General features: G+C 43.5%; 2 protein-coding genes and 1 long non-coding RNA gene across 6 annotated transcripts in view; 2 read left to right on the top strand and 1 right to left on the bottom strand.

Annotated features, from left to right (window-relative positions):
* The window catches only part of PRPF18 (pre-mRNA processing factor 18), a 52,103-nt gene extending 50,351 nt beyond the window's left edge, over positions 1-1,752 (top strand). The window contains exon 10 of the mRNA XM_003786803.3: positions 1,449-1,752. Coding sequence (XP_003786851.1) covers positions 1,449-1,529 — 81 coding nt within the window. The 3' untranslated portion in view covers positions 1,530-1,752. The remainder of the gene's footprint in view (positions 1-1,448) is intronic.
* A 10,307-nt stretch (positions 1,753-12,059) lies between these two features.
* On the top strand, positions 12,060-26,739 carry LOC111724122. 2 transcript variants are annotated; one of them, XR_002772473.1, is made up of 5 exons: positions 12,060-12,351; positions 13,657-13,745; positions 15,574-15,781; positions 25,197-25,363; positions 26,204-26,739. It is a non-coding gene; the product is annotated as an uncharacterized LOC111724122 (long non-coding RNA). The 2 variants fall into 2 exon arrangements; XR_002772472.1 differs by having other exon boundaries at positions 12,060-13,745.
* The window catches only part of FRMD4A (FERM domain containing 4A), a 300,319-nt gene continuing 290,089 nt past the window's right edge, over positions 16,534-26,763 (bottom strand). For 2 of the 3 annotated variants that reach the window (XM_023511417.1, XM_012803361.2), the window contains exons 22-23: positions 25,276-25,372; positions 16,534-17,652 (exon numbers count right to left, since the gene is read on the bottom strand). In XM_023511417.1, coding sequence (XP_023367185.1) covers positions 17,550-17,652; positions 25,276-25,372 — 200 coding nt within the window. In that variant the 3' untranslated portion in view covers positions 16,534-17,549. Of the gene's footprint in view, positions 17,653-20,371; positions 22,999-25,275; positions 25,373-26,763 lie in introns of those variants that run through there. The other variant, XM_023511418.1, reaches the window with a different exon arrangement.

Below are 26,763 nucleotides of genomic sequence, written 5' to 3'. Positions count from 1 at the left end.
TCTAACTGTTGATAGGCTTCATTCCTGGTTACAGACTCTCCCCGCGATCTAACTGTTGATAGGCTTCATTCCTGGTTACAGACTCTCCCCGCGATTGTTTGGAGAGATGTATGGTGGTATGTTGCAGGTTTCTGGCCGGGTCCCCAGCCTGTTTGTGAAGGATGTTGGGTATTTGGATGATGACTTACAAGACCTGTTTACTCAGTGGTGGATGAGAAAGCTAAAAACAAACAACGAAAAGCCCCCCCAAAACCAAAAGGCACCTAAGGATTTTAAGACCAAAGGATGTGAAAGAGACTGAATGAAATTTAATAATGATAGTGCTAGTTACCACTTTTTAAAAAATCACTATAAAGTTCAGCACTGGAGAAGAACTGGCTAAACTGCAGAAGAGACAGAAATGGGCATTTGAATTTTGTGAGATCAAGGGGGATTAGCTGTGTGTATTGTAGTTGTCTAAAAAGACTCAAGGCTCATGATTATAGATCCCCAAGGTCCAGAACAAGGGTGTGTATTTGCTGCTTCTACTGATTTCTGCAAATGGCCACGTTATGTTTGGAATGTTATACTCAGTTTTTACTGTGACATTGAAGTGTTTCATCTTGTGATATTTGGTACTTATAAAAGAATACATGTAAACATAAGAATATCTGAAAGCCTTATTCCCAGCTTAAAAACTAGAACATTCTGAAGACCACTCTGCTGAATTTTCCTCCCCTACCTCAGAGGCAGCATTATCCTGCATTTCTGTTGGTCATTTCCTTGCTTTTGCACAAAGCACTTCTGCCATGTTATGTGTGTATTTCTAAGCAATATGTATTTTCTGCTTGTTTTGAATCTTATTAAAATGGTATTATAGCGTATGTAGTAATACTTCAGTGCTTTTTTACATTCAGCATTGTTTCTGAGATTCAAATATATTGGGTTTCTTCAGCCAGAGAGCTTTATTTCTGCCACAAAACACAGAAGGTAATTTGAGTGGCTATTTTCTTAATTCTCTGAAGTGTAATAGGTAACTCCTTACATTTTAGTTGCCTAGGAGAAAAGTTACCTTATAATGAATGCTTTCTCCTGGCATTTAGAGCTTAATTCTCTATTGGAACCTAGTTGACAGAGTTTGAATTGTTACATGTAGCTATAGTTAATTCATTTTTACTATTGTAAAATATTCCATTTGGGAGCACACAGAAGTTTATTCATATATTCTCCTGTGGATGGAAATTTGGGTTGTTTCCAGTTTTGTTGTTTTGCTGTTGTGACCAGTGCCTTGGTGAATGTTCTTGTGCTTATCTCCAAGTGCTCATGAATAAATGTTTCTCTGGATGTACATCTGAGTGGAATTGCTGGGGACTGCCCGATTTTCATGGGAACATTGACAAACTGGAGTCCAGAGGAGGGCAATTAAGAACAGTTCAACCATATCGTGACCAACCTTTTATTTTTTTTAGGGATTGAAGAGGTTAATGACCATTTGCCAGAAGCACTTTCCTACAGATCCATCAAAATGTGTGGAATACAATGCTCTATGAGATCTGCGCATGGTGTGCAGACAATAGGAAGGAACTTAAGGAAGCAGAGTGTGGACTTGCGGAATTACCAACAGGAAGGAGGAAAGAGGAAAACAGAAGTTTCCAGCCTCTTTGAATTCTGGTACAACTTGATTGGTTTTAGGAACTTCGATGGCTTTCATATCACCTCTGATAATGAACTGATTCTGTGTTTTGCCTTCATTTTAAATAGTTGAAAAATTAAGTTCTGAAGACTTTTATTCATAATTTCAATGTGTAGAAAACAGAAAAGGGGGTTTAAAATGACCTTTTGCCCACTAGACTTGAAAGTTGTGGTTAGAGATTAAAAAGAAACATTTAAGGATGGACTTAATTGTTTTGGTAAAATATGTTATTTGCACATTGTCTTTTATGTTATATTTCTAAAAAATATTTTTATACATTTCAACAAAAATGTAGAACCATTGGATGAAACTGTGTCGTCCTTAAATGTTGCTGAAGTTTTGCTGTCATACAGTAGAATTTGAATATAAATGTCGTTAAAGTTAATTCAAAGCTTTTATCCTCTAAGAAGTAGAAATTTTAGTATTTGTCATCTTTCAGAAAGAATTAAGAGGAAATAAACGTTTGGAAATGTAAAGATGATATACCAACATAAATTCAAAACACAGTAACCCTAAGTTGAAGGTGGGACAGTGGGTCGTGAAGCCAGTGAGAGTGGGAGATCGCGAAGGTGCTGGTAGACGTGTGGCAGGCTGTGTTCCCCTCACACTCTGCCAGGCAGAGGAGGGAGGTGCCCGTAGTGATGCCACCCCCGAGACAGGATGTCTTGGTCTTCCACAAAGTGAGGACTTGTTCTAATTTTGCACAGTGTCATACCTAGATCACTGTGACGGATCACTGTGCTTTAGAAATTGAGAAGACTCAGTTAATAGAGCAAGGTGGGAAAATAGGTGGTTACCTGACCAGGTGGACGTGACAGTTACTGGACAGTGATGAGAGTGGGGGTTCGAAAGGCAGAATGTCCCAGCTGCACATTTCAGCTCTCTGCCTGCCAACTGTGTGACCTTGGGTAAGTAACCTAATCTTTCTAAGCCTCAGATTTGTCATCATAAAATAGGAGTTAATAATGATACTCATTCCTTATAGCTTTATTGTTGTGTAAATAAAATTCAGAATATCCGAAAGATTTCCATACATACATAGGGAAAATGGAAAATTGTAGCTAAATGTACCTTTACTTATAAAATATTCATTATAAAAATTTGCGTATTACTGTGTTGATAAATATAAAAACTATAGAATGTAATGTAAATATGAGTTTGTTAATTTCTCCTATGTATGACAGGCAACCTTTGGATACCTGTAGAATGCTTAGCACACTGCCTGGCAAATATTAAGAGCTTAGTATGTATGAGTTCTTGTGTCACTGTCATTAGAGACCTGTGGTTAGGGGCAGTGGGAACTCACATGCCTCTGACAATAATAAGGATGGTATTAGCAGCAGCAGTAAGTGTTGGGGGTCGGAGATCGTGCTTTCCTGAATCCAGTTGACCTGGTTCAATTAATTGGCAGAGCTAAAATTTAAACCAAGACACAGTGGTAATTGACAGTAAAAATGAGTGGAAACTGAGAATAAAACTGGAGCAGCACAGGCAGCGTGAACAAGAGAGCAAAGTCTCTTGCACCAGTTTCAGTGTAACAAAGAGAAATTTTATTTAGGAAGAACAAAGAGAAAGTGTACAGCACTTCCAAAGAGTTGGAAGTGGCTCCCTCATGGAGAAGAAGAGGTGAGTGAGGAGAGGCACAGGCCTGCAGAGTGTAAATACCCTCTGTTTGAAACTGGCTGCAAGTCTGTCATTGGCCTCTCTGAGCCTCCAGCAGTAGTGCCCTATCCTAGTGGTCATTGGTTACCTAGGTTGCTTCACACCCACATCCTTATGGGCCCTCCAGACTTCCTGGTTCAGAGGGCCAGGTTTTCCAACCACTGCCCCTTGAAGCCCCTTTCTTTGTGTCCCTTTTCGGTAATAATGGAAACACTAATTATACATTTACTTTATCCGGACCGTGTGGCCAACTCCACTTTGAGCCAGTTCTGAGTGTAGAAGGTCTGAGGATAAGGTGGGGAGCTAGAGGACGCTGAGCGTGTGGGTGTAGAATCACACTTTTTTATTCCAGCCTATCTGGAAGATTCAAAACCAGTTTTGGCTACTGTGTTCTTTGCTCTGCGTAGACGCAGCCATATCTGCTGGTTACTTGCATGGTGAATTGCATCAGGTTTCTCTGCCCTCCACCTCTAAATTTGGAAATACTCTCTTACAATTATTTGGCACTTAGGGAAACTTAACAGCACAAACGAGAGACATCTTTTCATAAGGTAACTATGTTATGTAGACTTTGATCATCTGGTCTTATGTTGGACTTGCTTATGAATGTTGTGGATTGAATGCTCCCCAAATGACCTTTTCCTTACAGTCAGGCCACAGCATGGCAGGCAGTCAATTTCTTGTAGTCCTCCCTTTTGCTGTTAGTTAACATTCCATGTAAAGAAAAAGGTGGATCATGTGACACCAGTACCTCCTAATATTGATCAGTATAGTTAGAGGGCTTGATAAAAAAGAACGTTTTCTGCAAGGCTGTGGCTGTTGACTATTTGGGGCTGGCATGGAGGGAAGCAGGTTCAGACATGTGGATCCCCTCAGAGAAAGTTTCCCATTTTTCTGAAATTAAAGATCTTCAGATGGTTGCAGATATCATGAGACTATGCAGAAAAGGAACTTCTCCCATTCTCTGATTGTGAAAATTTCAGTTCAGCAGAAACTACTCCATATTTCTGGTTTTAGCTGTTTATAAAACAGTAAAGACATATCTTTTGAAATCAATCACAGTCCTGGAAGAACTGTATTTCTCTCTGCCTCCCCAGACTCCTGTCCATAGGAGGTGTGCCTTTCTGGATTCAAATTTAGTAAAACACTGGTTTTCCTTCAGAAGTAAATAGTGCATTTTCTAGAGTGTCATTGCCAACTGCAAAGATGGAGCAGTAGTTTTCCGTGTTGCAGCACAGAGCCTGCGGCAATCTGGAAGTCACGGCTGTGATTTCAGCCTTTGGGGAGAAATTAAGAAAATAAAGCTGAGGCCAAAGATAATTGACACACAGGCAGAAACAGAGGACTGTCTGGATCTTGCAGGATGAAGGAAAGGGTCCTGAGAGACCAGAGCCAGGCAGGCAGCTGTCACTAATGGCAGAACTTGATGATTTGTGGTGGGCTCTGACGCCCAGAGAGAATTTGGAGGACTAGGAAACAGGATTGATAGCAGTATGGCTTTTAATGCTAAGCTCTTCCTTCTGGCAATTTCCTGACCTACTCTAACACTTCAGAGCACCCTAGGGTTTGATCTCAGTAAATAATTTAGAAGTGCAACCATCTACATTGGAAAGAAAGTAATCATTTATTTCGAAAGTAAGCAGCTTGGAAAAGACTAAGAACAGTGTTTCAGAATTTTTGGTAGATTTGAATGTGAGGACTCATATCACTGGCTCCTTTCTCCCATACGGTTCTGTCTCCACCCACCACCCACTTGGGCTTCTTAACATAGAGGGCCAGCGGAGCTCAGTGGGCAGTTTCAAGGAAAATTGAGATGCTACCATTTCCTTTGTCTGAATATTTCAAAAAGCAGTAACAGTGGGTTGTGTCTCCTCCCTCCCAGTGTATTCCCATGAAGCCTCCGAAAGAATAACTTTATCCCATAGAAATTGATAGTATGTTATCATATGGGGAGTCTTGAGCTGAAAAGCACTTTCTCACGGCATCTTGATATAAAAGCTTCCAGCTATAGAGGGTGCAGAAGTGCCTGTGCTGGTCCCCAGGGTGTCGCTGTGGGAACACTGTTATGACAACTGGTTTTCATCACAGGCTGTAGTGCTGTTGGCTGTATAATAACTACATACTAGTCCTTTAACGATTAATAGTGACCTTAACATGTTTTGAAATTTAAAAATGAGTTATGGTGGAGTAACCAGGGGAATGCTATATTGCTAGTAGGATGGCTGATCCCATTGAAGATTTTGGAACCATGATCGCTATAATCGGGATTTTTTTACGTTTGCTGAAACAGTTTATTGTGAAAGCATTGCTGTGTATTTGTTTCCTCCCATTGCAGACTCTCGTTACCTTATACAACTTGCTTAACTAATCCTTGTGTTGCCAACAGCGGTTACACTAAGTAGACCACTTTCTATTCAATTTCTTCTTCCCAGTGCTTAAGCACCAGCTCTCTGAACTCTTCCTCCCAGCATTCAAGTTTAACACGTCCGTTCACCATGGAGAGCAGCTAGGAAGTTTTGAGGAGTTTGTGAGTGTTATGGGTGATCTCAGATCTTTCCTGAGCTTCCGGCTCGCCGTGGCAGGCGCGTGGTTCCCACAGTCTGCTCTCTGGGCCTCTGTCAGCTCACACCTTGCCAAGACCACAATTACCTTTGCTCTCACACTGCTGCTCTTCCTTTCAGACTTAGGGGATGTTATGACGTGGCGGTGTTGCAGTTTGAGCCTGACTTTCTTGAATTTCTGCTACCCAGGGAAGTAGGATAGTTAAATCCATAGAGTTTGAAACTATTGAACCAGAATTCACAGCACACTAATAAGTGCTCAGAGACGCAGTGTTACATACCCACGAGTACAGCTGGAATGATGGCACTGGCCATGCTGTTCAAGAGGCATTCTTAGGGTGGGTTTCTTTTAAAAATATACTGATTATTATCCTCTAAATTGGTTTAGAACCCATTAATGCATGGTGATCAGCTGTTTGAAAAAACTGATTAAAAGGAATTATCAGAGTTAAGGAAGTGACCTGTTACATGAATTCAAGGCAAATGGACTATATCTAATTTTTTTCTTTGTTTGAGACAGAGTGTCCCTCTGTCACCTGGGTAGAGTGCTATGACATCATTGTTAACAGCAACTCAAACTCTTGGGCTCAAGCCATTCTCTTACCTCGGCCTCCCGAGTAGCTGGGACTACAGGTGCCTGCCATAACACCAAGCTAGTTTTTCTATTCTTAGTAGAGACAAGGTCTCTCTCTCTAAGGTCCGGCTGTTCTCAAACTCATGAGCTCAAGGCTCCTCTCACTTTTCGCCTCCCAGAGTGCTGGGATTACTGGCGTGAGCCACCACACCTGGCTTTTTGTTATTTTGTTTTATTTTTTTTGTAGAGACAGAATCTCACTTTATCGCCCTCGATAGCATGCCATGGCATCACACAGCTCACAGCAACCTCCAACTCCTGGGCTTAAGCAATTCTCTTGCCTCAGCCTCCCGAGTAACTGGGACTACGGGCGCCCACCACAGTGCCTGGCTATTTTTTTGTTGCAGTTTGGCCGGGGCTGGGTTTGAACCCGCCACCCTCTTTATATGGGGCTGGTGTCCCACCCCCTGAGCCACAGGTGCCGCCCTTGTTATTTTTTTTTAATGCCAAGCTAAGACTTGGCTCTCAAGATTAGTGTGAACCTGAAGATTATAATACCTGAGTATTGAAGATGCTAAATCATACTGAGGCAATACACAATTCTTAAGTTTAAAGATCTGTCCATAGAAGTAGAACCATACACGCAGTATGCAGGTCATCTGGAAGGCAATGGCAGCAGGGACATTGCTTGGGCTGCGTGTGGGTGGGTAAAGCCTGGTTATTACATCATAAATTGGAGGTCGCCTGACATATGAGAGAGGGTGAGGCCAAGATAGGTAGCTGAGTCTAGTATTAGACTTTGAGTATCTGTTTAGAAAAGTGTTTTGTTTGGCCCTTTGAAAATTATTTTCCAAGACTCATGTAGTGCTTGATTATATTTCTTTGGATGTAAATTTTTTTATTGGCAGTATAACGTATATACAGAAAGTCATTAAAGTGCCATATCGTGATAGATTTTTCACAAAGTAAACATATCTCAACGTAACTAACACCCAAATCAGAAAAGATAATATTGTTGGCAGCCTAGAAATCTCTTCATGCCATCTTCTAGTCTCAACTGTGTTCCTGATTTAAGCAGCCTGATTTTTTACAATTTTTAAAAACATCTTTATTGATACATCATTCACACACCATGTAAAGTGTACAGTGGTGTTTAGCACGTTCACAGAGACGACCGTCACCGCGATCTCAGGTTCAGGACATTGTCATCTCTCCAAGAAGAAACCCTGCTCCCGTTTGTCTCACTCCACACACAGGTAGTTCTGCCTGTTTCTTGAATCTACCTGTTTTAAATGGAGTCAAGACAACATGTGCTTGATTTCTTTCATGTTTGACTTCTTCAGCTCAGCTGGAGTTTCTGATTTTTCATCTCTGCTTGAACGGCTAGTTGTGGGCCGTTTATTCTTTGCTGTATCCCACAATTCATCCATTCTGTGGTTGATGGAAGATTTTTCAGTTTTTGTGTGGATGTCTTGTATACATTTCTTGGTGAATATAAATATGTAAATTTCTGTAGTCTCTAGACCAACGTGTGAAACTCCTGCTTTGTTGCTCAGGCTGATCTCAAACTCCTGATCTCATGTGATTCTGCCTTGGCCTCCTACAGTGCTAGGACTACGGGCATAAGCTACTGTGCCTGGCCATTTATTCATCTTTTCCCATTGAATTGCTTGCCTTTTTCTTACTGATCTATAGTTCTTTATATATTCAGGCTAGATGAGTGTATTATAGATATTTCTCCCACATTATTAGATATAGATGCTTCTCCCATTCTGTGGCTTTTGTGCTGGGTTACTTTTTATGCAGTGGGGAAATAATCTTAAGACTAGCTCAGATATTGACATAACCTTTGTCAGCTGTCTTTGCCAGATAGATTTAAAAATCAAATAACATGTCAAGATTGAATAACAACTTTTCCTCTTATTTAATGATGTCATCATAGTGGCATGCCTGAGTGTATGGGATTTGAAAGGAGAGGTAATCATGAATTTTTATACATTTTGTTAAACTTTATTTTTTTTTCCTCTCTCTCTTTTCTTTTTTTATTAAATGATAGCTGTGTACATTAATGCAATCATGGGGTACAGTGTGGTGTTTTCATATACAATTTGAAATATTTTCATCAAACTGGTTAACATAGGTTAAACTTTAATTGAATTGGATTATTATCTAAGACTTGGCTGTTTTTGTTTTGCAAGTTTATATGCCGTGTGTGTGGCGTAGGCGTTGCTAGTTGCTTACCCAATTTTCATTCTCTCTTCTTTATTAATAGACCCTTAATTGGTTTAGTGCTGCAGTGTGCACAGTTCAGATTACTTGCTCTCCCAGGAGGATGTGTAATAGACAAGACTGGTCACATGGCACAGTTCTGCCAATGAGATACAGATGGAGGGCTATTGGGTGAGACTGCCAGGAAAATTATTGATTTTTAAGGAAAAGAGATAGACCTAGCTGATGTACATAGTGTGCCTTTCCCTATGGTCATGATGCTTGGACACTTGGCAGCCATCCTGCAGTCTTGACAGTGCTGACACTGCCAAGATGGCAGATCTTCTAAAAAACCAAGGTAAAGCTAGGTTTTTTTGGTGGCATCATAGAATCATCATAGAAGATTTGAACCTTTGTATTAAGAGTTTTCTAGAAAATAGTACATGAGAGAGGGACTTACTGTAAGGAATTTGTTCATGTAACGGTAGAGGCTGAGAAGTTCCATGATATGCTGGCTGTAAGCCAGAGACCCAGGAAGGTATCTTGAACCCAAATCTGAAGGCCTGAGTACCAAGAAGACCAGAGGCATAAGTTCTAGTCTTAAGTCCAGAGGCCTGAGAACTAGGAGAGCTGATCACTCTAATCTGAAGGCAGGAGAAGGCTGATGTCCAACTCCAGCAGGAAGGTAGGCAGCAGATTCTTCTCTACCCACCTTTGTGTTGTAGGTAGGCCTGAAATGGATCGAATGATTGACTCAATGTTGCCCACGCTGGGAGGGCAATCTGCTTTACTCACTTTACTGATCAAATGTTAATCTCATCCAAAAACACCCTCATAGACATACCCAGAATGATGTTTAAATAAATATCTGCATACCCGTGTCCCAGTCAAGTTGACACATAAAATTAAGCATTGCACCTGCCTCCTCCTGGGCCTCATTTTGTATGAGAGCGGTATTGGGTAAGCTCCCACAATTGAGTTTCCACTATATTCTGTTTAACTCAGTCCCTAAGGAATACGTTTATATGCATTACTTGAATTCCTTGGCCTTCAAAATCAAGACTCATGGCAAGTGTGTCATGGTACTCTGAGGTCGTGTCTGTCTTGGCTAGAATAGAACCTGACTTTGCCACATCTTCCTGTGATACAGATACAGAGCGTTCACAGTTTCCATTATAGAAAAGCCACAAATGAAGCCCGTGATAAAGGCAGCTCAAAGACACCCAGGTATCGGAGCAGATGCCAGAAAAAGTTCTGGGTTGTCCTCGAGATTCTCAGTCACCCAGTGTATTAGACAGAAGCATTGAGCTTTTTTCCATTCTTGTGTTCTTTCCAAATCTCCATTATAGTAAGAAATGATTTTAGGAGGAATAAACTTATTTCCTTCTGAATAATATCTGTTACAGATGTGAAAAATACTTGAGAAAATTGTGTGACCTCATCATTTTGGAAAAAGCAGCTTGATAAGCTTTGACTTGTCATTGCTGTAGTTCCTTCTAAGACAGCAATTCGTGGTACACTAACCTGGGCCAAACAAAGTGCATGTGGTTTTTGTTTTTTATAGTTTTTAAAAATTCTTTATATGTTCTATTTAACTTATTCTCTACATATTTGAAAATTGAAAGTTTGTTCAGGATATCATAGCGGTAGATTTAAGAGGCCTTCAATGAGATTTTAGGGTTTAGTTCATCCTTTGACCAGAAACTTGTAGAGTACTGGCCGGGCACAACTCGGAGAGGGGACGGGTCAGGTTTCTGGTCAGTCAGGGTGCTGGGGTGAAGCTGTTGTCTCACACCTGCCATATGCTGTGTCATGAGGTCGCAAGCCACGTCTCTCCTGTGCTGGCTGGCTTTGTTAGTGGTCACCAATAGCAGACAGACGCAAGACTGGAACCTGGACGAGGGAAGAAGGGATCTGCTCTTCTTAACAACAGTGAATAGCACAGCAGCAGTTCTCCAGCTGAGTGGTGACGGCTAATTCCTGAAGCAGTAGTTGGTTCCAGTGTGCAGCTTTTCCACACTTGCAGAACCAGCCTTGTCTTGCCACTCAGAGATGTGGCAACTCTCTTCTGATGTTTGAATTCCAGGTCTGTGGGGGTCCTGCCAAGTTGCTGAGGCACGGGTACTGGTTGGATAGTATCTTCTTCTGAGAAGTTTGACTCCAAGCTGCTGGGGTACCTCCTTCAATTTCCTAAATGTTAATCCCAGGCTCCTGCTGTTGGTTCCCAGTCTTATGCACGGCATCTGCCTCTCGTCGTCATCTCTGTGATACCTGAGTGTCCCCTTTGTGCCACTCCACCTCTTTGTCTTGTTGATAGTTGTTTATATTAAGTCATCTCTGTTCAACCAAGTGATGTGCTCTTGGTCTCTCATATAACAGGCAACCAGACTTTCAGCTCCTGGAAAAGGGGCGTGAGACCTAGGTCCTCTTCCAAGGAATCCCCAGGGAAAATTCACAATGTGTGAGTGTCTGGTGTCATCTGGACCCTCTCTATGGTCTCACTCCTGATGCTTTATGCCTCTGCTCTATCAGGGCTCTGCCCTGCTACCTCTCCCATCTCACTGTGAGGGCAGCCTCACCTTCCTTGCTCACCCCAGCTCAAATGTAGAGACAATCTTAAGATCTGCGTTTGCCTCCAAACTCACCAGCATCTTTTTTTTTTTTTTTCAATCAAACTTGGAGGAAAAGGTGTTCCTCCTCCTGTCATAGGTTAAATCGTCCATTCTTCCTGTTTTCTTATCATCTACTATGTTATAGAACTTTTTATTTCTCCCTCCACTCCTAATGAAATACAAATCTTCTAAAGGCAGGGAGTTTGCATCTATTTTGTTTGCTGCAGATGTGAGGTGTGAGAAAAAGCAATCACATATGATTCCCAGACTTTCCTGAGCACTGGGGTGCTGGAGTTGCCTGAAACTGAGCAGAGGAAGCCATCAGGGGTCAGGGTTGGAAGGGACAGTCAGAAGTTTAGTTCTGGACATGTTAGCACCTTAGATGTCCACATGGGAATGTCATGTGGGCCGTAGGATATGTATATTGGGGATAAATATAGGTGGAATCAACATGCAGCTGGCGTATAAAATAAGGTGACCAGAGGTCCCGCTTTTGGCAGGACTGTTCTGATTTTTAACAATTTGTCCATGTCCTGTGGCATTTTTAAAAAGTCCCATTTTTTGGAAAGAATGCAAGACAAACTAGGGAACACAGGAGAATAGGAAGGGAATATATGGTTTTTGGCTGCCATGTGGCTGTTTTGCCAGGATATGAGTTTTATATTATTTTTGTTAATTTTATAATGTTAAACTTTAATAATAACAAATAATTGTTGAGAACTGATTATCGAGAACTGCTTATCAAAGTTTGCATTGTTGTCAGCCCCCCCCCCCCAAATGGTGTCCCGCGTTACCAGTGTTAAAATCGGGTCACCTTAGTATAAAACCATGAGACTGAGAGGCAGCTACAAAGACTAAATTGTCAGTGAGGAGGAGTCCAAAGACTGAGCGCTCGGATGCTCCAATGCTAAGAAGTCAGGGTAGAGAAACTACTATCAAGGAAATTGAAAAGGACAGCCTGGACTGTGATAAGAGGAACATCCCTTCCTTAGCTGGCCCAGAATCCAAGAGAAGAAAGTGCTCCAGTGAAGCCAAGGGGAGGGACCGTGTCCAGTGTTGCTGGTAAGTCACCTAAAATGAGAACAGGGAGTTAACCATTGGCTTTGGCATTGCAGAGTCATCCTTGAGAGTGGGTTTATGAGAACATGGATGGGTAAAGGAAACATAAAAGGAAACTGGAAACTACTAGCTTGTGGGGATCAAAGTTCATGAAGAGAAAAGTGAGTTTCTGCTGTTAGAAACCCACGGGCCCTCACGCTTACTCCCCACTCCACATACTGTCCTAAATGCCGTGCAGGCACTTTGGCTCTTGCTTGAGTAGATACTGGCTCTGCTGGGTGCACAGCTTTGTACAAGCTATGGAAGGTTCTCCCGTCTTTCCCTGCTGTCTCTGACCATGCCGTTCTCGAATGAGGTGTCAGTGAGGAATACCCTGTACACACACTTGCTGACCTCTTGTCCCTGGGAATCAGCCTCCTTTCCCCTGTGTGGTGGTCGTGTGCCTGCTGCTCTCCACGAGATTGGAGGCCTTTGAGGGTCTGGCCTTCCCACCAGTGGGTTTCACATGCAGTGAGATGACTGAGGCCAGCTGCCCCCTTACCAGTCCTCACATGGTTCCTTCATGGCCTCTCTTTAGAGTTTTACATGAAAGCATTTCAAACTCATATTCTGGGGAAACGTGGCTGCTGGGATTGTCACGTTAACTTTGTGTTTTCTAATAACAAAAATAGTAACTGGTAGGAATTACCTTGTTGGCACTTCAGAGAGGGTGGGAGGATGGAGAGGTGAAGGTAGGAAGGAGTGGGAAAGAGATGGGAATATTCTCATTTTCCTTTGTGCCAGTTGCCTTTCTGTAATAGATCTTAGGAGATAATTGATTAATTTCCTGAGCTGTAATATATTTACATGTAAAAAGTGTAGATGATTGTGAGACATGCCCTGGTTGCTTCCCCAGAGAAAGGAGGCATTAGGTTCTCCCAGGGGCAGTTTTTCCAGCTTAGAAAGTGGACAATGCTGTCATGAAGGGCTCATTTCCAGATGTGGCTCGGGTCCTCAGTGGGTCATTTTCCTTCTGCCAGCGTCAGCCGTCTCTAGTGGCTTCCCATCCAGGGAAGACTTTCCATCCTGGTATGTTAGTTTTGTGCCAGTGAAGAGTGGCCAGTTGGGTCAGGGGGTTAGGGATTGGGTTGTAGCAAAGTCCCTACTCAGCCAGTTCTCAATCTACCCACAAATGGGGACTTTTATGCCTGCAGGCCCAGTGGGCAGTTGGCTTGGTGATAGGATTTAGAGAGTGGGCACAGGGGGTGACAGCAGTGGTCCTAGTGAGCCCAAGTGTCCTGTGTGATGGACCGTTTCCACCTTGCACAGAATCAGAGACAACATAGAGACAGAGATGAAGGACGCTCTCTCAAAGCCTAGATCCCTTCGGTGTTCCAGGGGGACAGTACACCTAGCTGGTATGTATTACCGTGGGCAACTGTTTGTAATGAGCAGTGATACAAAGGGGAAATAGTACCCTGATCTCTAATCTCAAGTCTTTTTTGGTAGCAGGAGGAATACCTAATTTAGACTAGATTATCTTGCATATTTAACAAAAGGAAACTAGAGTAAGATGGAATTTGTTTCAACCAAACCAACTGATCTCTATCTGGCAAGCCAGTATAAGAATACCATCGTAGATTGACTTTTCATTTATTTATTTATTTTGCGAGACAGAATCTCAACCTGTCACCCTGGGTAGAGTGCCATGGCATCATCATAGCTCACAGCGACCTCCAACTCTTGGTCTCAAGTCATCCTCTTGCTTCTGTTTTTCTTTTAGTAGAGATGGGGTCTTGCTCTTGCTCAGGCTGGTCTCAAACTCATGAGCTCAAGCAGTCCCTCTGCCTTGGCCTCCCAGAGTGCTAGGATTACAGCTGCGAGCCACTGCGCCCAGCTTCATAGACTGACTTTAAGAAAGACCAGTGAGGACAGAGGCACTTGAATTCCAAATTCCCAGAGGATGGTTAAGAATTTATCAGTTAGAGCCAAAGGAACAAAATTTCCAAGAGGCAACTGGGATCTTTTCATTTTGAAAATGCTTTAATAAGTGTTGACAACACTGTTTTGCAAAATGTAAAGGTACTATACAAATTCTTAATACAAAAAGAATAAATTAAAAGCAGATTTCTTTTTTAATTCTGCAACTTTGTCTACAACATACATCTTTTTCATTGATTACAGTTGAACAGAATCCAGTAAAATCATTTTACATGCTCTACAGTCAGTTTCAGGAGCAACCTAATCTTTTCTCCCCCCATTGTTAAACTAGAGTCCATTTTACACAACTTGTAATAAACTATTGACATTAATGTATATGTAAAACTTTACACGTAGTTAACTAAGCAGTAATTGGTCGTCTGATAGCACCTGTATGGGGTTTGCTATATTTAGAACTAAACTAATACTGAATGAAAACAAATAGGAGTTTTTAACAGTTTCAACACTCATCTGCATATAACAAAATTTTAAAAAAAATCAACCTGGCTCACAACATAGTCTGATGTTTGTGTTTTCACCAGTCCTCTGGCTTAAACAGGTGATTTCTCATATGCATCCGAAGAATCCAATAGGGACTTTATATCAGACCAGGGGCTTCATATTTCATCTTATTTTGTTTTAAAGAAATAGGGATATATAAAGAGTTTGCAAGTGCTTGTATACAATAACTACATTGTTTCCCACCACACTGATCATTAATCATGTCAGTCTCAAAGGACTAACACTTTATGTACATTTTTTTTGTATTAACTGAACACAGCTAAACAGTAAAACCTGTTTTACTTAATCTCTGTCTTTACTACCAGACTATCATGATGTTTGCTAGAATTGTATTCCTGCTCCTATTCCATTCCCTGCCCCCCGAATCTAACAACAAAGCCCAAGTTTTCACAAAGAAAGAACTTTTGCCTCGCATTCCTTGTAACTCAGGTGGGCTAAAAGCTTGATCTGATTTACTTCAGACCTGGCTTCAAACTTCTATGCATGTTGTATAACTTGTGACCACGTGACCTCATCACCTTCTCTATTTCTCTTATGACTTTTCCTGTTGCACATAGTTCAGTCGGATTATTCACATATCTTCTGATTTGGGGAGAAAGAAAAATGGCCCAATGTATAATATTTCCAAACAGGGAAGGGAAAAAAAATGTAGCTCTGACCATCAATATAAGAACAAAAAATATCCCCCAATCCATCCCCAGAATCATTTAGTAATGTCATAATCAGTTTCTGTGTATTCTGCAGGTATACCCCAACTGTGTTCTGGGAATCGTAATCCTCTTACACACAAGCTGGGATCACCAGCAGTGCTGGGAGCCGCACAAGGCAGGCCATGAGTCGTTCACAGAGGCCAGTGGAGGCGGCCACGGCCCACCTGGTCCCCGTCAGGTGTGCACACCCTGACTCAGCTCCCAGCTCCCAGCACCTTCCAGGCTGCCGCAGAGGGAACACCGTGAGTAATTACTTTGTTCTCGTGTCCAGTCTTACCCTCCTGGTCTGGTACAGTCTATTGTTACTCTTGGATTACACACACAAGAAAAACAAAGATTTTTCTTTCTTATGCTAAAGCTAACTTCAGTTCTGCTGTCCCACAAAACTACCCCCACCCCGGCTCCTGTCCCTGGCTGTCAAATGCCTTTCTGATAGGAAGTCATCACAAGTGAGAAAAAATACCCCCACACCCCCCACTTGCGCCAACAAGCACAGCTTACCACCTCTGTGGAGACCTTTTTGTGCCATCTTGAATAACCCAACTAAGATTGTGCACTTGTTATTATAAAAGTACTTTTGAGGCCTTTGAAGATCGATGGCTTTCCAGGTGTGTGTTAAGCGTAGCTTAGCACACATGTAAACGTGCAGCTCCCGCACATGTTACTTTTCTTCCTTCCTTCTTCTCTTTTGGTTTCTGCACACAAACGTGGTGCATCAAGTAACTGATAATGTTGTGGGTACAGGGCCCTTCGGGAGCTGATTTTTCTTTTTTAACCCTGCTCTGCCTGTTGGCTAGTAGACACAAGAGTCAAATCTTTCTACCTAAGGGCATAGCTGGGTTCTTGGAATAAGTGACACATAGAAGTCGGATCTGAGCTCTTTGTCACACAAGTGCTAACAAACATAAAATGAGCCACGACAGTTAAAACACTTGAATGGATCGCAATGTGCTTTTCCCTTGGTTTCCCTTAAAAAAGAAAATGAAACGCCTTGTGCAAAAAAATAGGATACACTTTTACTGGTTGTTTTAATGAGAGAGAACCACTTTTGGCAATCATCACCTTACGTTTACTACAAATCCCGAAAGGAAAGCAGCAGTTGAGTCTTGGGCTTGGGCTGAACCACCTGCGTAGACCAGGGCTAATTGTACATTCTGCTACTCCCTGGGGGTCTCTCTTCCTTGGTGTCCAGACTGATGGAAAGTCTGCATCAGCAGTGCCAGCCAAGACTCTCGTCTTCACCATCACACTGGGTTAGTATTTCAGGCTGTTCCACAGACAGAGAAGTGGACCATTAAGGGAGAAGGAGAGAGAGGACGCCAGTTGACTTTCACTTGTGTGTAGTAGTAGTTTAGAATTTAAAGGAAGTTTCCTTGCAGAATGTCTTCCTCTTGGCCCCTCTTGTGTTTTTTTTATTTTTTTGTTTAATCTTTGGCAGCGTAGAACTGATTGTGATCCTCTGATGCAGTCTGCGGTGTGGTGCTTCCTTTTTATCCCTCCCCTCAAGGCCCTCCCCCCACCCAAGCTGTCTCTTTAAGGAATATTTCAGGTAGGAGCTGAATATCCCATGAGGTGTCCTCTCCACGAAGTGCTTGGTTGGCCTATAGGTGGCAGGCTGGACACAGCCGAACAGTCCTGACTCACCCTGTCCTCGGCCCCCTTCCTGTTCTCCACTGATACTACTTGTCCGCAGGACTCTGATGCTGGCCAGCCTCCCTGGTGGTTTCTGGCCTGGGGGCTGTCATGGCAGGGAAAGCCACCAAGGTGCCATTGAGGATTGGTGTCTGGCTCTCTGTGGGCAAGAGAGCCAGGGGACACACAGTGGGACCGGAACCTTCCAGAATGTCTCCTCAGTCAGGTTTTCAAGGGTGAGGGGATGTGGAGACAGGAGAAAAAAAGTGCTGAGGGCCGAAGCTGGTGCAGGGTGACAGTGCGTCTGGGTAAGGCAAATGAGAGGCAGTGAGGTGATCTCAGAATGGCGTTGAGGCGGTCAGATCAGGCCGGGCTGGCTCACACGAGGGTCCCGGGCTTGGCTTTTTCCTGCCCGTACCACTGGACATCAGCTAGTTCTGGATAGAGGGAGGAATCCAGGAAACAGCTGTCATTGTAGCTCCTGTGGGGACCCAAGAAGAGAGAGAGTTAGAGGAGAAGGAAGGGCACAGACTGGCCTCCATTTAGAAGTGCATGTCTATTCCCGTGGTGCCCAGGCTGGCCCCATACTCCCAACAGTGCTGGGTGTACAGACAGCCATAGACTGTCTGAACCTCAAATAATGCAAACTCACACTTCAGCTGGATCCAGGAGTCACCTGGGAGCTCTCAAAAATATTCATGTCTGAGCCCCACTCCAGAGATGCTGGTTTAACTGGTATGGGATGCACTTGAGTGCTGGGAGCTCTCCAAGCATCTCAGGTGATTCTCAGATCCAGCTGAGGCCCAGAATTCCCCCAGCTGCATCCCTTTTGGGGTGACTTTCCCACACAGTGGCTGTCTGGGTCATCCTGCATAAGACCTGGGGGTGACCAGATCTCAGAGATTTTTATTCTGTCCTAGAAGAACATTAGAAATGTGAGGTTTTCCCTAGAGTGAAACTGAGGTGATATTTTGAATTGACTTTTTAAGAGTTTTTCCTCCAAAAAATCACTGATTTTGCTTTAAGTGTTCATTTAAAATATACAGGGGAGTACATAGAAATAGGTAAGTGGCTATTCCAACAAAGTCTATTTCAGGTAGGCGTCACTAATTTGGCTGGATGGAATTCCTTTGTAAGTATCAGGAAGTGATCAGAGATACATCAAAGTCAATAATCATTACTAGTGAGCCATCACTGAGGAAAAATAATCCCTCTCTGCTGCTCCCTGGGGACAGCCCCTCCCTAACCCCACCATGGTGCCACCCTACACTTCCTCGGGGAAACAGGGGACCCAGGTGGGCCAATGACAGTTCTCCAGTTATAGTCCCTGGTGCAGGGATGGCCAGGACAAGCACCTTTGAAACCATGAGGATGTCATTTCCTCCTAAGAATGAAGAGCAGGAGGTAGAACTAGAGACAGGAAGAGAGGCAGTGATCTCTGCCTCAGCCCCGGTGTCCCCAGTCTGGACACACTGGTGCTTGCTCACACTAGTTAAATTGAGTTCTTTCTCACATGTAACTAATGCTGCTATGGGTGCCATGTCTCTTGGCTGTAGTCCTAGCACTCTGGAAGGCCAAGGGGGAGGATTGCTGGAGCTCAGGAGTTCGAGTTCAGCCTGAGCAAGTCACTGTCTCTACTAAAAATAGAAAAAATTAGCTGGGCATCATGGCAGGTGCCTGCAGTCATAGCTACTTGGGAGGCTGAGGCAAGAGGATCATGTGGGCCCAGGAGTTTGTTGTTGCAGTGAGCCAGGCAGAAAAGAAAAAAATTGGATGGAAATCTTGGTTTTGACATAAATATGATCTTTTTAGGACAGAATTTTCCTTAGGGGCTTTACAGGCTATAAGGAACTACAGCCAGTGTTTCTGAAAGTAGTCCTGTGAGGTCTGCTAAGGAAATAAAAGAAGGTTTGATGACAAATTAGTTTGCAGACTCTGCCCTTTGGAGAACTGTGGTGTATATGGACGTAGATTAAAGGCTCTGAGAAGTTCTGCATTACTTTGTTTCACCTAGAGCTCCCCAAACATTATCACCTGTGACCATCTGAACACACTTGTTTGGACACACTTTGGAAAATAACTATCTTAACCTTTTGATTGCAAACAATGCCTAAAAGTGTTCAAACAAGATGTTCAGCTTGGTGTGAATGATGCTTCTAGGTATGTTTTATTTCTGAGTGCTCTGTGAGGTCAAAGAGTTAAATAGCCTAATATTATAAAATCTTTTGTATGTTGTATCCTAAGTACTTTCTGGTTGAGACTATTACTGTTAAAAAGCAGCTGAGTAGTAATTGTATCACAAATAGGAAGTGCCTTTGTGACCATATAATCTGCTTCAGAGGAACTAAAAATTCACTAGTCTACTATGTATTGATCACAAGACCTTAAGGAAAGGCCATTGGGTTCAAAGCTTTGGTGTGTGGATAAGGCAGTGGATTAGGGAAGCGGTCTGTGGTGGTTCAGTCCCTATGTGAAGATAGTCTCACTCTTGGCTGGACCACACCACTCTCCTGCAGTTCATCAGGGAAGCTTCAGGGTCACAGAATCCCACATAGGAGAATCCATGGAGATGCACTATCAAGTTCTGTATGAGATATCTAGTTTAGCTTACAAGAAAGCCAGCTGTAGGCCAGGTGCAGTGATGGCTCATACATGTAATCCTAGCACTGTGGGAGGCTGAGGCAGGGAGACTGCTTGAGCTTAGGAGTTTGAGACCAGCCTGATCAAGAGTGAGACCTTGTTGCTACTCAAAATAGAAAAATTAGCTGGGTGTTGTGGAGCGTGCTTGTAGTCCCAGCTACTTGGGAGGCTGAGGCAAGAGGATCCCTTGAGCCCAAGGGTTTGAGATTGCTGTGAGCTTTGATGCCAAGGCACTCTATCCAGGATGAAAGAGGGAGATTCTGTCTCAAAAATAGGAAAAAGAAAAAAAAAAAAAGCCAGTGTAGGCTGTGTGTGGTGGCTCACTGTTGTAATCCTAGCACTCCGGGAGGCTGAGGCCGGTAGATTGCTTGAACTCAAGAGTTTGAGACCAGCCTGAGTAAGAGGCTAAAAATAGAAAAAATCAGGTGGGTGTTGTGGTGGGTGCCTGTAGTTCTAGCGACCTGGGAGGCTAAAGCAGGAGGATCACTTGAACCCAGGAGTTTGAGGTTGCAGTGAGTTACGATGCCACAGCCCTCTATCCTGGGGCAACAGAGTGAGACTCTGAGGTCTCCAAAAAGAAAGAGAAAGCCAGTGTATAAAATAGGGAAACCATCTCTGGATGTCGGGCCACCGTGTGAAAAGCACTGGCCAGCCCTCCGCCAGAAAGCCAGTGTATAAAATAGGGAAACCATCTCTGGATGTCGGGCCACCGTGTGAAAAGCACTGGCCAGCCCTCCTCCTGCCGCTACAGCAACCCAGAAAGGGCTGTAGTAGCAACCCAGAAAGATTCTGACTAGTGTGATGTGTTTATTGTGTTTAGATTAAATTTATTTACTAAAGGAATGAAAGAAGAAAGTATGAAGCGTTTCACACAGACCACTAGGAAATGGTCCCCACCATTAGTATAATACCTAATGTGGGTTTTTTGTGTGTGTTTTGAGACAGGGTCTTGCCCTACTGCCCTGGCCAGGGTAGAATGGCATCGTTACAGCTCACAGCAATCTCAAACCCCTGGCTCAAGTGATCCTCCTGCCTTGGCCTCCAGAAGTGCTAGGTAACGTGTGGTTTTGAAAGCCGTAAATGTTACTTGATGTGTCGGTCTTTTTTTATTCTCACATTTGTTGAAGAAACTGTTGTTCTGTCTGCTCAGTGACAGCCTTGGCCCTCATTCAGCACAAATTCAGTTTGAGGCTAATAGCCAAGAAATGCCATGTGCTAGGAAAGCAAAGTTAACAAAAAAAGGTCATTTAGGAAGCATTTATTCTTCACAAATAACCCATAAGCAGAGGGCCACTAAGTAATCACCTCAGTAACTTCAGGCCAGTTATTCACTGTCATCTGTGCTGGGATATGGTAAAGATCTAGAAATGGTCTCAAAGCCTCAATCTTAGACCTGATCCAGGGAGGGGTGACTGCTGATGGGGGCTCTCCACTGCCAGAATGCCCCTTCTCACTTGACACTCAGGGATGTGCAGAGATGTGCAGCCTGTCTAAGCCAGGGCCCTCTGATGACAGGTGGTGAATTCACACACCTCCGTCATCCATATCTACTGAGGCTCGTGCTTTATAACTGCTTCATGTAGTGTTCTCTCTGCCCCCCCACCCCCAAGATCTTGGAGGAATTTCAGTGGAATTATTTTCATATAAATTTTGTAAATTGATTTTGTCACTGCCCTTTTCAGCAGATTTCTCTTCATAGTTTACTAATATTTGAGAAATACGATTTAACTTAAAAAACCAACTGGTGGTATATACTGGCCTTGAATACTGTCTGCACCAGGGGCAAGGTGACAGGGCCCTCCAGAGTCATGCTGTCTAACTTGCTTAGGTCATGCTAAGGTAGCCCGCCTAGGTGCTGCTGTCTGTATTTTAAGCTGTTGTGACTACACTTCCACAGCAGCCCTTTAAAATTGTTAAATTCCTACTACCATTCCCACCTCTGTTGCCCTCAGCAGATGATTGGGCCCCCCAGTCTAGGGGAAGAAAAGGTGTTCTTTCTACTTTAAAAATGTTGCTTTCATGACATCATCCTACATCTCTTCTCTGAGATCCTACATCTTCCTTTATAATGCCCATCTGCAGTAAAAATTGTCCCATCTTTGTCCCATCTCTTCAAGATCTTGTCCTAAACCTGCTTTTCAGGCTGAAGCCTGGGTCTTTCTCTATAAACCCCGCCCTCTGCCTTGTTTCTGCATCTGTGCTTTTGCCTTTAGAATGGCCTCTCTCGATTGAGTTCCCCTGGCTAAGCCCACTGCAGGGCTCAGTGTAGCATCTGCAGGAGTTCAACCGTGATGTCCCTACCTGGGAAGTTCTCAGAGAATTTACACGTAAGTACAGCAGTTTCTCATTTCCCTTTGGTTGGCATCTCCTGATAAGGTTTCAAATTCTTGAATGTCAACTCCTGGAACTGTTAGCACAGTTCCTGGAATATACTCAGGGTTCCATTTTTTGATCTAACAAGCTTAAAACTTCTTATCCACTTTGGCATGGTGTCCTTAGCAGTTGCGTTATCCCTTGAAATGCTATTTGATTTCATTGTCTGTGTCCCAGTTAGGAACCAGACCAGGTATGACTTTTCCCTGCACACTGGAGCTGTGCTTTGCCTTCACCTAGGGATCCTGATAAATGCAGAGTGGGATTCATTAAGCCAGGTGGTGCTCAGGAGTCTGTCTAATAAGCTCCCATTGTGGTGATGATGACACTAGCTTAGGGGACTGCATTTTGAAAAGCAGAGTGGGTTCTCTGCCTTTCAGATGTAACTCAAGACTGCCAGGGTGAAATTCTGTTGACGTTTAGGTGATCCTGGATCAACTCAGTCCTTTTCATGGGCACCACTTACTAAATTAAAAAATGTCTACAGGTATTTGTACGCAGAGCCCAAAAAAGTCTAAACATACATACATACAATATTGGGAGTCTCTAATATCTGATGGAAGAACGTACATATAAACATACAGTTCCCCTTCTACCTAGAAGTAAGACACAAAAATAACGGCTTCCCCATCATTTGGGAGTTTCCTTCTGGAAACTATGACACAGGGAAAGGCAACACACAGGCAGCACATCTGGGAGTCAAAGGCATGGGCAGAAAGAACAAAACATTCCCTTACGATACCTCTATTCATCAGTACTTTGGTGAGTTGGAGACTCAGACCCATCCATAATGGGTGAGTTTTCTGTTGCTTCTCTGAACAAAAGAGAGGAGGAGGAGGAAGAGAAGAGATGTCATGTTAAAGAGAGGAACTGACACAGACGTGATTAGTAGCTTATTCATACACTGAGGCCAGTTGATTAGACACCCAAGGGTTAGTGACAAATACATAACACAAGTCATGCAGAACTTCTAATCCCCATAACTGAGGCACAAGAACTCTTTAGCTTTCTTAGGAAGACAGAGTTTGGCATGTTTTACCTGTTGTCTCATTTTCTTATCACATTACAGAATCACATCATCATCATTTGTTAATAATAATTCAGCTTGATCTGGCATAACTGTTGACTTCAAGAACCAAAAATACCTTTTTGTTTCAAATTTGTCTTGAGTCCTTACTAGGTACAGGTGGTGCAACAGGGAAGATTCAAGACCAGTTTAAGGGCGTAGGCCTGTGAGGGGTGCTTGTGAACTTCAGAGCCTGGTGCCAGTCAGATCTAACAGCCCTATACAGTAGAACCTCCATAGTTGACCTAATTTTCATAGACCAGATATATGCCACATGTACATATCAGTACAGTTCCTTATGTTGACCCCCTCCATATATTGCCCAGTTTGTTACAGTCCCTTGGGTGGTCACCTTGCAAGGTTCCACTGTATTTGGATGGGGTGAGAATGGACAAGACCCAGACAATCTGGAGAATCTAGAGGGGGGTCTTGAGATGTCATGTTTCTTATTTAGAGGTGATGGTCTAGCCACTGGAGGTATGTGTACAGAAAATGTGTCTTTTTTTAATGCATTACTCTTAGACCCTAACCTTGCAGAGGCTGCCTGTCCACATAGGCTAGAGCTGGGGTATGGATGGTGAGTCGGTGTTGTTAGTGATTTGTAATGAGGACAGAGGGGCAGCTACTGCCCCAAAGACAGACCAAGAAAGAGTGGATGTAAGAATACTGTAGTTGGGACTACAGATTCCCTAGATTCCAAAAGAATAAGAGAGAGGATAGCAGATGTAGTTCAGAGATTGCCAAACTTACGTGTGCATCAGAATCTCCAGCTGGGCTAGTTAAAACACAGCCTGCTGGGCACCACCCCTGGAGTTTGGGATTCACTAGGTCATAGGTGAGCCCAAGAATCTGCATTCCTGATGAGAGCACTCCTCCCTCCCTGGCTGACTCATGCTTCTAGTCTGGGGACCACACTTAGGGAACCATTGGTATAGTAGGGAAAGCCAGGGCTTAGGGTCACAGAGAGCAGGGCTGAAGTTCCGGCTCCCTCCACAGCTATCTGTCTTATTTTTTCTGACTTTCATCTTTAAAACTTGTAAGCTCGCAGTGGGGATTACAGGAGCTCCTATGTTAGAAGTGCCCTGCCTCTGAGTACACAGCAAGCACTCGATCAACGTTAAAGGGGTGTCTTGAGATGGGATGTTTCTTATTTAGAGGTGATGGGCTAGCCACTGGAGGTATGTGTACAGAAAATGGGTCTTTTCTCTCTTGCCAAAAACTAAGGCTCCAAAAAACTTGGTGTGAAATCACTACAGATAAACTTGAAGGAACAAAAATGCCAAGCATGGGAGCCTGAAAGGCAGTTCTGAAACTGTGGAGAAAGCTGGGCATGGGGACCCTTCACTCCTCTAACCAAAAGGTGTGAACAAACTGTAACATTCACTTAGAGGTGCTGTCACAGGAGCAACAGGAGAGACAGGGATAGTAGACTCAAACAGGGTGCCTGTGTCTGCCAGACCCTCCAGTAGGGAGAGTGGCTTAACTGGTCCTGAAATTATGATGCCATGTGCCTACATTTAAAGCTGGTTTGGTTTCATTAATTTTGCTGTTTGTGGCTTCTACTTAGATTTCAAGGTACCTGACTGCCTTTGTTAATACAGAACAGGTGCTTGGCCAGGACAGAGCCTGATACCCAGCCAGCAGGCATGCTCAGAACGTCTGGCCCAGACTGGGCACACAGAGGTGCTTAATTAGCTCTCTTTCTCCCACCCCTGATGCTCTTGTCCAGCATTTTGAGTCGGCCTGGGTATATTGGGACTGAAGAAGCAATAGTCCACTTTTTGCTTCGACCTACTCATGGTCCCAGGGACCACTGCCTACTCTAACAGAGCACAGAGAATTCAACTCTGTGAAGGGAGGTGAAGGAAGGTGACAGCATTTCATGAGGAATTTTCCCAGTAATAAACCCTCACTGTTTGCTTACTGTTATATTCTTATGTCACCAGGATCTTAATGTTTATGACACTTTCTAGTGGATACAGTCTGGAACCTGGAGAAAGCAGGTCAAGGCCTGAAAGAACTCACCCAGTCTGCCAGGTTAGGATGTGGTGGGGACTGCTTGGAGGCGTGGCTCCAACTTCACTTGATGGCGTTGAGCTTCTCTGGCTTTGAGGTAAGGCAGCTGTGTGCAGGGGGGTCAGAGAGAAGACAGGGATCAGACACAGGTGAAGGAGCTTGCTGGCTTGTACCAACCCTGTGGCCAGGAGTCACCATTTCCAGTTATGCTGCATATGGTCCCATGGCAGGGTCTCAGCATCTATGCATCCCATCTATTACATTTTCTTCTTAAACCAGGTGCCCCAATTCTGAATCAAGCTGACCTGGCATCCTGGCTCCCTGCTTTGCCACCAGGAAGTAGCCGTGGATGGTGGCAGCTTCCATAGTAATGCAGAACCTGAAGCCCTGTTGTCCCTTGAGGGAGATCTGAGCAGGGGCTCAGCACACTTTCAGGTGTGGCCCTGGGTGAGCAGGTAGCCTCCAGAAAGATCCTCAGAGGTCTCGCCTCACTGTGTCAGGCTCAGCATTTTCCACTTGGAAGAGGGCAGAGCTTTTTAGAAGCTCCTTGAAATCTGAATACTAAGAATCTATTGCTGTGGATAAGCCCAGAAGTCTCACTGGAAAAATATAGTAGGAAGTTGATCCTACTTAAATGCATCCTTTGCTTTCTTGGGAATTGAAATCATATCAGTAAACCTCAAATACAGCTTCTTAAAATTTTTAGTGTAAAATATATTCCAAAAGGTCTACCTAATCTCTTTATGTAGAGCAGATCTGTTACATAAGCACTACAATTTTGATAGAAAAACCAGTGGTTTGTAAAAGTCACTGACAAAGGGGCAAGACTCCTTATGTTCTAACAAGGTCACAGACAATCATGCTTTTAACATAGTTTACATAATTTACTTACTCTCGAAATCTTCCTGAGAAGTCAATGGAAAATTTCATTTTACAGATGGAGGGACAGGAAGAAGGCTCCAGGACCCTGAAGTCCATGGATGGAGGGGCAGAATGCCCTGCTCTCTTCAGGCCCCAAGAATCTCTCCTTCACTCCCCGAAGGTGACCGTCCCCTGCATTGCCTTCAGGTCCCCCTCATATAAAATCGCCCTCTTATTTACTGACTCATTGTTTCCTTGTGGTGTTTACTATTTCTGGTGTATCTCAAGACACTCCCTCATTTTCTTTTCCTCCAGTGAGAAGAACGCAGAGACTCCCTTACTTCATTTCCCTCTCTGAGTGGTGTATTATTTCCTCCTTATTGAGGGAGAGGGGTGAGAAAACTTGTTAAGGGAAAGGATGGGTGCTTTCACTTTTTACTAGACTCACTTACTGCTCATCGCTCCTAGTACAAGAATATAAGGTAAACCTTAGCTTGAGGATGGAAATTTTCAGACATAATATCAAGGGCACCGAATGCTCTTTATAAACATCACATTGTGGCTGTTACCGAAACCGGAAAGCCAGGAGCAGTCCAAGGTTATCTAGCAAGACAGGAGTGTCAAATGCAGAACTCC

The sequence above is a fragment of the Otolemur garnettii genome, unplaced genomic scaffold, assembly GCF_000181295.1.
Source record: "Otolemur garnettii isolate 467f Iridium unplaced genomic scaffold, OtoGar3 scaffold00019, whole genome shotgun sequence".
In the NCBI taxonomy this organism is placed as follows: Eukaryota; Metazoa; Chordata; class Mammalia; order Primates; family Galagidae; genus Otolemur; species Otolemur garnettii.
The sequence above is the reverse complement of the archived record's forward strand: the minus strand, read 5'-3'. Positions and strand labels throughout refer to the sequence as shown.